At 43.8% G+C, this 14,026-nt stretch overlaps 1 protein-coding gene across 6 annotated transcripts in view; it reads left to right on the top strand.

Moving 5' to 3' along the window:
• The first annotated feature begins 904 nt into the window (after nt 1-904).
• KIAA0232 (KIAA0232 ortholog) overlaps nt 905-14,026 on the top strand; it is a 29,919-nt gene continuing 16,797 nt past the window's right edge. For 5 of the 6 annotated variants that reach the window (XM_073648000.1, XM_073648009.1, XM_073647991.1 and 2 more), the window contains exons 1-3: nt 905-1,064; nt 7,197-7,672; nt 8,283-8,420. In XM_073648000.1, coding sequence (XP_073504101.1) covers nt 7,445-7,672; nt 8,283-8,420 — 366 coding nt within the window. In that variant the 5' untranslated portion in view covers nt 905-1,064; nt 7,197-7,444. Of the gene's footprint in view, nt 1,065-7,196; nt 7,673-8,282; nt 8,421-11,008; nt 11,106-14,026 lie in introns of those variants that run through there. The other variant, XM_073648036.1, reaches the window with a different exon arrangement.

Raw genomic sequence — 14,026 nt, 5'->3', positions numbered from 1 at the left:
AGGCTGTGTAAGGGCTATTTGACCAAGAAGGAGAGTGATGGGGTGCTACACCAGATGACCTGGCCTCCACAGTCACCAGACCTGAACCCAATCGAGATGGTTTGGGGTGAGCTGGACCACAGAGTGAAGGAAAAAGGGCCAACAAGTGCTAAGCATCTCTGGGAACTCCTTCAAGATTGTTAGAAGACCATTTCCGGTGACTACCTCTTGAAGCTCATGAAGAGAATGCCAAGAGTGTGCAAAGCAGTCATCAAAGCAAAAGGTGGCTACTTTGAAGAACCTAGAATATAAGACATATTTTCAGTTGTTTCACTTTTTTGTTAAGTATATAATTCCACATGTGGTAATTCATAGTTTTGATGCCTTCAGTGTGAATGTACAACTTTCAAAGTCATGAAAATGCAGAAAAATCTTTAAATGAGGTGTGTCCAAACTTTTGGTCTGTACTGTATTTACTGCATGGGATAAAGTGATATATATCACCACATTATTTATTTATATACACACATATATATATATATATATATATATATATATATATATATATATATATAAAAATATATATTTAGTAATTGTTTTTTTGCTGCATGCGATGATGTGATTTTATAAGTTCGGGTTGTTATTGATACAGCGAGACCAATGATGTGTGGAATTTTTTATTCACGATGTGGTATTTTTGGTGTTTTCCTTTTTTTTTGATGATTTTATGACATTTGCAGTCCTTGACCCTTTGTTAGACCACTTATCAGCATCTCCGCCCAGCAGGGCAGACACAATGGTTTGTGAGAGAGACTGTACGAGCTGTTGGATAAGAGGAGCCACCAACTCCCGCCTCTTTAGTGCTCGCAGCGCGCAAGCGCGGGAACGGCTGCCCAGTCGTGAGACGCCGAGTGACGTCAGGGCGGCGAAAGTGGGCGTGTCTTCGGAGGTGGTGTTCTCCGTCACTCCCGGAGCGGCTGCATAGCAGTGGAGGTTGCTGTACCGGGGAGGACGGGGCAGACCTTCCTTCCCTTCCTCCATTATCTCACGGGACACTTCGTGTCACCACGGCCGATAATTGCCAGGTAAGCCGCCTCCGCTGTCTGTCACGGGATGTGTCGCTAGTTCCTCTTTCTCTGGGGCCTGCACAACATGGCTCCCGGTACCGGCTCGTCGCCTGTTTATGGCGGTGTCAGGGATTCTGCCTGTACTATGTGACCTGTCACCTTCCCCCATGTGCAGTGCCGCGTCCGGTGCCTGGCTGTCTGCCGATCCGGCTGCGTTAATGATCGGCCATCACTCTTAAAGGGGAGGTAGCTGGGGCCCTGCACGTAGCGTTATAGCGGGGCAATCAGTGTTCAGGAGGGGGAGCTGGTGGCCCCTCTTGTGCCGGTGATTGGGGGGGGGCGGGCAATATTATTATGAATAGACTCTATATGGATATTTAAAGGGGCAGGCTCACATGTGAACCCTTTGTAAAAAAAAAAAAAAAAAAAAGTGCCCTTATTGGGTCCTGCAGGTATGAAGTGATTAGTGGGGGCAATGTTATTGGGTCTATGGCGCTGCTGGCACATGTCCAAGATTGTGTCCCCTCCCCCACCCAGGGGGATTGCTCCCATTGCTGAGTCCCCATAGTGGTGAGGGAAGTGGAGACATTTCTGGTGACATGGACTCTGTCCCTCATAGCTGTAAACAGGCTGGTTGCCATTGGTTACGTCTGTCCATACCTAGCTATGGCGTATAGTGACTATCTTATCTGTACATCTTTATATAAAGAAGACCTGATCATTGCATTATAAGGCTCCTCTGCTGTCAGTAAATGAGAACATGCACAGCCTGATGTGTTACTACTCAGGGGCTGGTCTCCCCTTCCCCAAACCTCATCTGGCCCCCCTTTATTCTGCATATGATCCATAGGTGTAGTCAGGATTGGCTCCATTCACTGACCGCAAGCAGACCTCATAAGGAAAGCGAAAGTAAGCTTTTGTTGTATAGTGAATCGGCCTTCTGGCTGTATAAAGAGCCCCTTTAACTCTATGTATACAATGAATGGTATATAGGTACATAGATGTATCCCCCCCCATGTAGGGTTTCGGGGGTACAATGAATGGTATATAGGTACATATATGTATCCCCTCCCATGGAGGGTGCCAATGGGGGTTCAATGAACGGTATATAGGTACATAGATGTATCACCTGTGGGGGACTTGCTGTTGCCCACTAGTGTCACAGTGACCCTGTCAGGCAATGAGGGGGTTAATGTCTGCAGATGAGAGATAGATGTATGAATGTTTGCTGCATAGAGTCCTGATTATTAGTGAGTCACCTTTTGTTGCCTGTGCACCTGCCCCTTGAAGGGTTAATGAGGGACATGTCCTCTTCCCCACTGGTGTAAATACATTGTTTGTGGCTGGTCAGGTTGAGGCTGGGAGGGGGGGGGGGTTGCTTTGCATGAATTCACTGATGGTGTCACCTCCCCCCATAAGGGCAAGGGGCTGATGCAATCTGACAGTGTGAACTGGGATCTTCATCTCATCATAGGAGACACTCCACCTCCTCCTGCATGTCATCTGTGAGCTGCTTCTCTCCTCCTCCTCCTGTTCCTCCTCCTGCCGGTCATCACCACCCCCGCCCAACCGCTGGCTGCTCCCTCTCTCTCCAGTCCCTGGTGTACAGGAGGAGGGGCGGCATTGCCATCAGACATTTTGTGTGTAGCATGTTGAGTTCACGTGAGGTGAGCTGCTGGGGGGAAGAGGTACAGGAGAGGGACTGATAACCCATCATACTACTACTCCTGGCAGATGTAGCAGAGCCGAGTATCTTTCACGTCACTCGTTGTGGTTTTACATAGGACTTCAGATAAATCTGTACTTGGGAGATGTGACTGCAGCTTTTGGAGAGGGCTGTGAGGATTTCAGCTCTGCTACCTCTGTAGACTCATCACATGGTGCCAGAATAGTGTAATATACATATAATATGGATTATGGGAGCGTAGATTAGAATCACTTTTGTTCTCATGTTTGTCTTCTAAAATATTGATCCTTATTGCCCTTCCTGGATCATGTGCTCAGTATAGGGAGCATGTATCCCCTCCAAAATACTGCCTGGCGAGCGGCATTGTGTGCCTTGTGGTGGGGAACCCCAGCTATCACTCAGTGGATATTCCTGGGTGACTTGTTCTGCAGCCCCCTTAAGCATTGGTTGTTCCTCCTGTCTCTCTCTAATCCTTGAGATTGGATTACATTACTTAACATTTATATGCCCACCTTTAGGACCCCCTGAAGTGAACCAATTGGCCCTTGATTAGGTTTGGGAATCACTAAGGAGGTCATATACATTCCTATGTGGAGGATCTTGCACCTCCATGATAATTACATTTACTATGTATATAGACCCTATGCTAACACCTCACAGCCTACATCACAAGGGGCTTCTCCTGAGGCTTCTGTACATACAAGACCTGTTTTACACTACATTTTTTGATATACTTGAAATTTCTCTTTTTTTTTTTTTAATTACAAAACGATACTTATTTAAATGGAAAGGTTTGTTTTTGCATAGAATTTTAATAGAAAAAAAGACCAAATTGATATTCGACATGTTTGCACACTTATCAGTCTCGATCTGTTTTCTTTTACTGTATTCACAAGTGCGATGTGCTCTTTCATATCCTTGCAGTTTATGGATAATGGATGACTTCTCCCAGAAAACAAGTCACATTATCTTCTAACACCCCCCCCCCCCCACATCATATTAGAGGAGGGAAAAAACTATTTGCAATAAAATGCATCAGTTTTACCACGCATCTGTAAACACCTGCGACTGTTAAGACTGACAAAAACATGGTGTGAAACAGGCCGAACAATCCCAGCCACATGGCAGTATTAAAGGGGCTATCCTATCAGATTAGTGGAGGCTCAAGGTGTCAGAACCCCTCCAAATAGCTCTTGCACTAACCAAATGTAAACAGTGGATGGCGCTGGCACAGTGAGGTGCTGTTCACGGCTTGGCTCCCATTCAATTGAATAGGAGCTGAGATGCAGTTCTTGGATACTACACCGTGGACATGGCCAAAGCTGATTACAGCTGATCGGTGGAGGTGCTTCGGACGATCTGATAGTGGCCGGATAACCCCTGTAAGGGACATTCTTCTGGGGTTTATATAGCAGACTTTCTATCTGGATAACCTGTGTTACTGTAGCCGTGCTGTGTTGGGATTTTTAAGAAATTACCTGCACACTCAGTGGAGAATGAGACGTGTAAATTGACAAGTCGTGAATGTACAGTATGGCTAAATTCACACCTCTGTGTAGAGTATAGAACATAGAACTGCTATTTCTGGCAGTTTTATAGACCATGAATGGGGTGGATGGCAAGTGCGTACACCACTGCTTTTTGGAGTGGATGTGGAGGTGCACCTACATCTACTCTTTGGGGCGGACGTCAAGCGCGTCCACCTACCTCTGCTCTTTTAGGGACAGGGATTTAGAGCCACTTTTTTGTGTGTGTTTAATCCTGTCAAAATGTTGTAGAAAATCCATAATTTCATGCATTATGGCATTTAAAAAAAAATGTAGTGTATGACTGCTCTCTATGGGGGATACTAGTAGATAGCAGCTGCTGTGTGTGATTGTGGGGATTGGTTGCTATGTTACCTCTGATGATAAAATGCAGCTCCTCCTACAGGCTGACACAAGTCACTGCGAGACATCTGCTACATCGGTTATTCTAGCCTTGTTCCTGCTAATAAGTTTCCATCCGTGTGGCAAAAAAACTGGAAACTTGTTAGTAATTGATACATTTATTGTTTCTTTCCAAACAAATATATATATCATGACTTGATGGTCGGTCTATTTTTAGTCCTGTGGGGTTTAATTAGCTTTATATATTGATTTATCCTGCCGCTCGGAGTAGAGGTCATTCACAAGTTGCAGTGCAGTGGCAGAGATTTCACTTAGACACGTTTAAATCGATCCCGATAGTATTATTTGCATGTTATTTTCACTAATAATGGAATATATTTACTTCACAAGGAACTGGATGCCGTTGAGTGCGGATCCTATTTTCTGGCAGGCAGATCTCATTGTGACCCACATACAGGTTACTTGTGCTATTTTTACATCTATAATTACGTGTAAGCTTTCTTTAGCTTGGCCCATACCCTCGTATAGCGTCAGCTGACTGTTTCCCAGTATACTCTTACTTTATAGCCAGAGGCTGCACACCAACAAGTACATCATATAGATGATTCAAACTTGGAGAAAATCATCCGGAAGGTCATCCTTTTATCTGCTGTTCTTGATGAGATGTACTGTGGGCTGTATGGAAAATGTTTCCGTTGGAGTCATGGTGGCTAATCCCGAGTAACATCCATTGATTGATTGCCCTCGGGCATACATTGTCACTGGCCGATCCGAATCCCAGGCATGTGCCATGTCTTCTCATGTGCTTGCCCCGACTCAGTGGAGTTCACCTGTACAGGAAGCCACCAGCCTGTTGAGACTCCAGAACAGCTCATGATGTATCTGTGTCGAGGGGATGTCAATCAAGCCAAAATGGGTGTTAAAGGGAACGGTTGCTGTGGCTTTTCACCTGAGTGGCTCCATCCCAATGACTCCAGGAAACTAATTTGCATGCAAAGCACATCTCTTCTAGTACTGATTGTACACAAGGAGACTTGTGTTGGCAGCCATTTATATGTTCACACAAAGGCAATGGTGGGAGTTTAGGTGCCTAAATTCTGGCAGGTTCACATTACTGAGGACACTGCTTCTGATTGGTAACTTGATACTACCGTACGAGGCAGCATCAGTTGGGCACAGATGAATACAGCTACAGTACACCACGTGCATGCTGTGGAGCAAAGGACTTGTAAGTTCTGCACTCTTTACCTGGCTGACTGTCCACCTCTTAATTGCAGAGGTGGCTGGCAACCTAGACAACACTGTAAACTTTTCTCTGTTCTAAAGAACGGAGGGATTTTAATGTTAATTTGAAATTTTAGCCATTATGATTGTGAATAACTAGTTAATGGTGCCAGTCATGATCTTCTGGAACTAATGGGATCCTGGATAAAGGTGCTGAGGGCTGTGTACTTTTCCACCTGTACAGTGGGGTTGCCCCAATGGTCAGTAAGTTTTAGCCTATCCCAATACTTTGCTGTTAGGAAATCACTTTATGGCCCATTTGCATTGACCAATAATGATTGTTGTTGTTTGGCAATAGTGACGTTCCTCACCTGGCTGGAGGGAGTTTCTTCCCCTATAGCACCAGATATCATCCTGATGGGAAACTCATAAGATCCTTGAACATCTGTTCAACCCATTGACTTTAATTGTCTTTCAATAGTCCTAATCCACAACCTGTTTTATAGCCCGGGGGGCATTGTTTTTGTGTGATCTTCTAGATTATTGCATAGGTACTTGCAGCATTTGTGTGGCTCCAGAAATAAAGGCCTGGTTTTATGGGGAAAGCGTGTAATGGGCCTTCTTTTGCCACTTGCCTTCGGTGTTCCCGGCTTTGCAGCTTTACACTGAGGAGGAGAGGGATGCTTGGGACCTTGTTTTAGTTATCGGTGGAACCCGGCAATCATTCATCACCTGTCCTCTGCGGATATCAGTGTTGTGGAAGCGCATAACATTACTGATGTATTGGAGTAGTGTGTACATTGAAATTCTAATCATAAAAATGCATATAATGTCCAATCTGGCTTGAGTCATGATAAAATCAGTTTCCCCATAAATTAATTAGAGATAGATAGATATATATATATCATATACATACATCTGGGCTCTGGGTACAAAGCACCCAGAAAAAGCCACTGACAAGGCTATAGTACTAAAAAATAATCAATTTTATTCATATTCTGTTAAAACCATGAAGTGCCACACATACATAAAGGCACACAGACAGAGTTTTGTGCAAAGAGGATTGTCCAAATAATTGAAGGTAGTGGTAGAAAAACAGTCAATATACATTCATTGCATCAAAATATTTAAAGTCCTGTTCATATGGGGTAATGGCTGCTAGCACTATTGCTGGTAATGAGCTCATCTCAATTTAGACCATAAATTTGAGCATGATTGATATCTCTATCAGACTTGCTCATAATGGGAAACCACCACAAGCTGCCCCGACGCGCGTTTTGCACACACCAGAAGTGCTTTCTCAAGGGGAGTTTGTTTGCCTTTTTTAATTCTGCCAATTCTGTTTTCCAGGTTCTACCGTAGAGGTAATCCTTTTGTCAATGTGAATCCTTGTAAGATGTCTTCAGTAATGCCTGAAGAATAAGAAGTCTCTCTCTCTCCAAGACTAAAATTGAAGACTAAATGTCAGCAATGATAAAAGATCTTCCTGGAATTGAAGTGTTTCGCCAGATTCCTAAAATGAAGATCCCTTCCACCTTCTAAAGCAACATCCTACCAAAAAATGCTTCATGTCCTAGGGATGCCAACTACCTAGATTCATGCGCCCTATCTGTACAGTTGTGGATGGTTTACCATCAGAAGGCACCTTGAGCTCGTTTCCTGGCCCCATTTCTGTCTTTGAAATGTCGATGCTTCGTGCTCTAGACCCAGTCCAGACCTGGCTGGGGCAAGAGCTGGAGAAATGTGGTATTGATGCCATGATATACACTAGATATGTCTTGAGTCTTCTGCTGCATGACAGCTATGACTACGACCTTCAAGATCAGGTATAACTGCAGATTTCATACACTTTCTGTATTGTTTCTCTTGTCTTTACTTTTCCCAGTATTTAGCCCAGGGGATAATTGTGACTTATCGACTTCTGTATATGTGCCGGCAATCATCGGGCGATTAGATTGTGCACGCCGACTGTAAAATCTAGTACTCTGCAGCACATGGTTCTGTTTAACCGGGAAATGTGCTGCCAAAAGTTATATTCTATGCAGTATCACAGTAGTTGGCAGTCTTGTTTTTTTTAAACTTCTAGGGGGGTTTGATTCTGCTCCAAAATGGGCACTATCTAATAAAAATGCTAAAGGGAAACTCCGCAAAGAGAATTTTCTTAAGCATTTTCCAATAAAGTTTTTTTTTTTTTTTTGCAGCCTCAAAGTATTAAAAAAAACACTCCTTAACCTTAGGATAGGTGCTACATGTATGATTTTACTGCACAGATCTGGTATTGGTGTATGTGGACCTAAATATGTAATTGGGTAACCTGTGTGTAATGGGGGCACAGTGAGATATAGGCTGTCTATTTTAAAAGGTGATGTGTATTGGGGTAAGGGTCACATGTACAAGCTCTATTTTATTTATGTTTTTGTTCTTCCCAAATTGCAGGAAAATGACATCTTTGCGGGCTGGGAAAAGGGAGCTTGCAAGAAGTGGGGGAAAGGCAAGAAAAAGAGTTCAGATCTCTCCATGGAAGAAATGAAGAAACAGGCAGCAGTCCAGTGTCTGCTTTCAGCTTCTGATGAAGTAAGTGCTTACTAATAATGGCAGCATTAAAAAGTATAAACTATTCGGTTATTGTACATTATTAGTAGAGCAGTGCTCCACCAATATCCAGATACACGCTCTGATCCTCTCTCCCTGTCTTTGTTAGTCTTTAAAGAGGTGGGCCACGCTCACTTTTATAAGGCTCCGCTCCAGTCACCAATCTGCCCGGTCTGTGCTCGAGCGGCAGTTACCATGCACCGATCTTGCTCATTACCATAGGATGTGGCAGTCAGCTTAGCCAGATTAACCTTTTAACTCTAAAGGCATGAAAAAACGAACTCCCAGTTGGCCGCAGAATTGTGATTGCAGCTCTGGACTTATTAAGGCTTATTACACTCAGGATCACTATGTGGTTTAAGTGACTTTCTCCGTGTGGACAAGGTTTAGTAGACTTTTTACTCTTATAAACGATCAGTGCTGTTTTTACTAAATACAGTTTGTGTCAAATATCTGACAATGTAGCTGTTGCTCTATCCTTCCTCCATTTGTCTCTTTCCTGCTCCCTACCAATTCCATGGTATCTTTCAGAAATCCTTATGCTTTCTATTGGCCTGTACAGGAAACTATCCTCTGTCCAAGTAACTGTGCACACAAGCAGTCACTCATGGTTCAGATTTGTAAAGGAAAGCTGATTTCTTAGTACATTCACCTGACTGTTGTAGCCAATTGCAAGCATCAGTGGGCATGTGACTGAAGAAGGGGACATTATTGCTTCCTGTCCCTGTAAAGCAGGGTGCTTTGGCTCATTGTCCTGTTGCATGACCCAGTTTCAGACAAACTGGCTTTGGATATATGTCCTCCCATTTGACACTAGAACAGCTCGATATATAGAGGTTATGGTTTACTCTCTGCCTGCAAAACTAACCCAAATCCTCACTCCTGCACCACTGTACTAAATTTTTGGTAAAAGGTTTGTACTGATAGGCTGGGTTTGGTTTTTGACAACCCTCTACACTCTGGTCTTGTTTGTCCAAAATGCATTATGCTCGATTTGTCAAAGCTTTTACACCAGAATTAAGGCGTAAAAGCTTTAGAAAGTCAGAAGATTTTAACCGATCGCAAAGTTATTTTAAGACTTTGTCATTTTCCCCCAGCTCTGACAAACGGGGAAGAGTTGTGATGGGGGTGTGGAAACCCCTGCTCACCAAATTCATGACGAGCGGTGGCATTTTTGAGCCACAAATCTTACTCTAGTCCCTGTCTGGAGTAAGATTTTTGTCGAGGCGTATGCCACTTATCCGGCGCTCCTGATTCATTAAGAGATGTCCGCATGAACAATGTTGGGCTTAATGAATCGTGGCCATTGATTGTTTCAGTAGTTTTGCAGTTTATTCCGATGTAACTTTGCAAACTTTAGCCGTGATGTTCTTTTTAGAAAAGGGCTTTCTCCTGGCAACCCTTCCAAATAAGCCATACTTGTTCAGTCTTTCTAATTGTACGGTTATTCAGGGCTGTGGAGTCTGTATAAAATGGACCGACTCCAACTCCTAAAATATATAATAAATTGGGTACAGTAGTTCAATGCATATTTTTTTTCATAAGAATTTGGGAAAGTTATGAAATGTCTTATTCCTGATCTAAGGGTCTAGACTTTTAGCTGAGATGAATCTGTGCTACAGTAAATTTATCACTTAAACATGAGCAGTGTATGAGGGAGTCTGAGTCTTGAGTCGGAGGTTTGGCTTACCGACTCCATAGCCCTGTTGTTAACACTCTGAGGCCTTTAGAGTCTGAGCTTGTAGTTCTTGGGTTTTTGCAGTTTTTCTGAGCATTGTATATATATGATTTGACTTTTTTTTTTTTTTTGGTTAATTTCCTGGGAAGATGGAAAAACCTTTTAAAGACAGTTGACAAAGTAGAATGTTGGGACTCCCAAATTGATTGCTAATTGCCTTGCAACCATTGCTGCTATATTTCCTTCTTGGCATTGTGTTTTACAAAAGTGTTTCCTCCATGACTTGCTGACCTGGGTGTCTGTGTTTTTTGTGCTTTTCCTTGGCATTCCTACAAACACTTGTTCCACATTTTCTACCTGCCTGAAAGCGCTTGGTGATTCTGTTATTGTGACCTAGGGGTGTCTGAAAATGATTTATAATTAAGCTATAGAAGTTTGATCTAGATGTTGGTGCATGGCCCTCTTGGTTTCTCGGCCCACTTATCTCCTTTTCTTTTGGAGCCACCTTGTTTTAGGATTTTAACCTGGGGCAACCTGGCAAACACCTGGGCATGATGCCTACACAAGCTGTGGCAGGGAAGGGGGTATTTAACCTCTACAGTGATTTCTAGATAGACTGGAGATCTGTGGCTTTAATGCAGGAAGTTTTTATAGTAATACATGTAGCTAAATGTCCAATGTTTGATCTCTCCTGGCACCAGGCATAATTATAAAGGACAGTGACACAAAATAAAACTGGTTGGCCGAGCCCAGAGATCCTGTTTTTGTTTGTTTTTCCTTGCCCTGTTACATGCTGGTAACGTTACCCGGACGTCATTTTTGCTTTGGACGTTTGCCCAAGAGAGCTATTTTTAGAGTAAACCTTCAGTCACCCAAGCAGTCATATGATTCAGTCCCTGGGTTGTATGTATCCATGCACACGCCGTGCTCCAGGCTCCTGCAACCACCGTCCCCAGAATGGACCTGTACCAGCCGGAGCTTGGGAGTCAGTGGGTACACTTTGACGTGGAGCAAAAAAAGTGCATGATGTTTATGCAGTCTAGACGTTTTGTGCTTTGCATGCGTGTGCAGCTACCTTCTGGCATTGAGCCTACTGCAGCTTCCTTACAAAGTTGTGCTGAGGATGGTCTCCTCAGGAAGCAGTGATTAGCATCTGGGCTACTTGGGTTTATGGCACTACCATGTGTCCTATGCTTCTTTTATTCTTTGATTTCTACACTGAAATTCTGCATATATATTCATTAATTTAGACCTCGATGAGACCTAAAAGATATTCTGATAGTGAAGGAAGACTTGTATATTCTGATGGTTTTGACTAATGTAGTACCTGCTTGCCTGTCATGTCAATATCATTAGACTAAAAAAAAAAACAACCAAAGAATCCTAGTCCGTGACCGTAATGACCAGGTCTGAACAAGGGTCACCGTGTCAAGTTTGGTATCTCACCTCGGTTGACCTAGTGGGAGATGTTTTATAGAGGGGGGATAGATGGTTTGGAGATGAGACTTTCTCTCTGAATAAAGCCCCCTAAGTTCGGGGTGATGGACCATAAGGGCTAATGTTAGCTGTTGCCCTTTTTTTGCACCAACCTGTAGATTTACAGTCCCAACACCGTGTCTCTTCACACAATGGTCACTTGATCAGCACTTGCCATTTGGATAACTGATAATCAATGACCATAAGATGACTGAAGTACCCTAAAATGGTGTATTAAACCAGGTAACGTTACTCCTTCTAACCCATCACATGTTGACTTTTGCCTTGGACTGAAGGCTTAAGTGCCAAATGTTTGTTTGTTCAGCAGCGATTTCTCCGACCCTTCCCTTATATACATGTGTGCTCGGTGTTGTATTGGGTAGAGGCGCGTATGCTGCAAGAGACGTGGTTGTCATCTGAAAATGAGACCGCCGCATACTGAAATCCAGCATTCTACATCATTGTCTCCTTTGACTGTTTTTGGGGGAGAATCTGGAGACCGGCAGACACCTGGGTTCAAGGCCTCTAGTTTTCTTTATGTAAAAATTTTGTGTAATGAACGATACAATATATTTCACCCCCTCTCCTGCTCCCTAAGTGGAATGTTCTGTATCGAGATATTGCTATTGTGGCGCCCCCTGCTGTTTTCTTTTATTCCCTTTCAGACCATCCACCTAATGTGCTGGGTAGCTCCCACTGACGGGCTGCATAGTGACCACGTGCTGGGGACCTTTCATGCGATTTCGTAGAATTTAAGTGTAAATGTACGTGGTGAATGTCCCTGTGCCGGGGCTCACGTGGCCGGGCGGCTGACGCCACACAACAGCTGCTTAATCCTTCTGACAGCCCACATTCCAGGAAAAGCAATCCGCAGGCCTCAGTGTGCCTGCACCAGCGCTGCCTGCTCCGCTCCTCTAAGCTATGCCTCATCAGGTGATAATGAGCCTGCTCATTGCTAGAAAGAAAAATGCATTCATGTTGACGGCGTGAAATGGAAAGCATTCCTATCCAGCCCACTGTGGGAACTGTATATGCCAGCCAGGCTTGGACAAAGCGCAATGCTTTGCGATCTGAAATGATAGGCCCACCAATGGACCCCAATTGGGTCTATCGACATAGTCATGGATCTGTCACAGTTGTGGCTTTGCTGTAATTAGAAGCCACAATGGCTTGATGTTGTGAACAGTGCCTTAAAGTGATTCTTATCAGAGGCCAGTTCCCTGGATGATCCAAAGGCTAATTTTTATTTTTTGCCAATGAAATGGTCACCCATTCATGACATTTCTGCATCCATGACTAGAGTATAGATAGACAAAACCTATGATGAAACAAAATGAGAAAATATCCTGTAGTAAATAAATGGCAATAGTGCACGAAAATAACATAGGGTAATGGTTAGCAGAATTTTGATCCCACCATGTCAAGGTGACCCTATTCGGGACGGTCCTAACCTCCTAGTATTAAAATTTTACCAGATCTCAAATGACACAAATGTGAATAAAGGCCGAGCAGGACAGAGAACCCAGCTAATGGACATGCAGCCATGGGGAACTATATAAATGTAATGTACAGTGTAAACATGCGCCTACACATTGCATGCATATCAACCTGTATTCCAGTTCATCTCTTTAAGTTTACTTTATGGATAGAGCTTAAAACATGAGCACAACTTGTGTAATACTATGCATGTTTTTATAGATGTATGAATTTGACCCTGGATGTCGCCATGTACCTACTGGCTGCATTCAGAGAATCGGGATTCTAAAGCCCATCCATCCACATTACTGTATATGGTACGTCCCCCCCCATACGCAGGACTACTCGGCTGAGCACCTGTGTCCTGACAGTCGCTGCCAGACTACACTGATGGCGGCAGATCTCCCGGATTTCCAGCAGTTTTGGTTCTCTAATAGGCTGGATACTTCTTTCCCCCTGGTATCTCTGGTCTTGGCTAACTTTACGGAGTCTTGACATAAGCGGTCATTGGGTACAGAGACTTTTTAGGTTGTGACTAAACTGCTATTATCTAGAAGTTTTTTTTTTTTCACTTGCAGATCTGTGCGCAGCAGATCACTGGTAGGGCTGCAGATCGTAGTTGCGGTGTCCCCCACCCCCATGTAACCATACCCTGGATGTTTCTCTCTGACAGAAGGTCTTCAGGGACAGGCTTTCGCCAGTAGCTGGCATTACAGGTGGTGTCTGCGCACTCTCTGATCCGTTTCTCTGTGCCTTGCCATATTTATAGTTTTGTGCTGGACTTTCCTGGCTTATCCTGAGGCCGGGGGTGAGAAGCTGAACCTTTTTTTTTTTTTTTTTCTCCCCTTCCCTCCTGCTGGTAATAGCGAGGCCCCTCTCCTCTGACAGCTGTACAATGTCCGTGTGTGATCCCCCTGACCTAAGGAAAACTTAGTTGACTCATGGTGTTTGTGAGCAC

Source organism: Phyllobates terribilis, unplaced genomic scaffold (assembly GCF_046119375.1).
Source record: "Phyllobates terribilis strain yellow unplaced genomic scaffold, ASM4611937v1 Scaffold_1__5_contigs__length_1240528914, whole genome shotgun sequence".
Taxonomy (NCBI): domain Eukaryota; kingdom Metazoa; phylum Chordata; class Amphibia; order Anura; family Dendrobatidae; genus Phyllobates; species Phyllobates terribilis.
The sequence above is the reverse complement of the archived record's forward strand: the minus strand, read 5'-3'. Positions and strand labels throughout refer to the sequence as shown.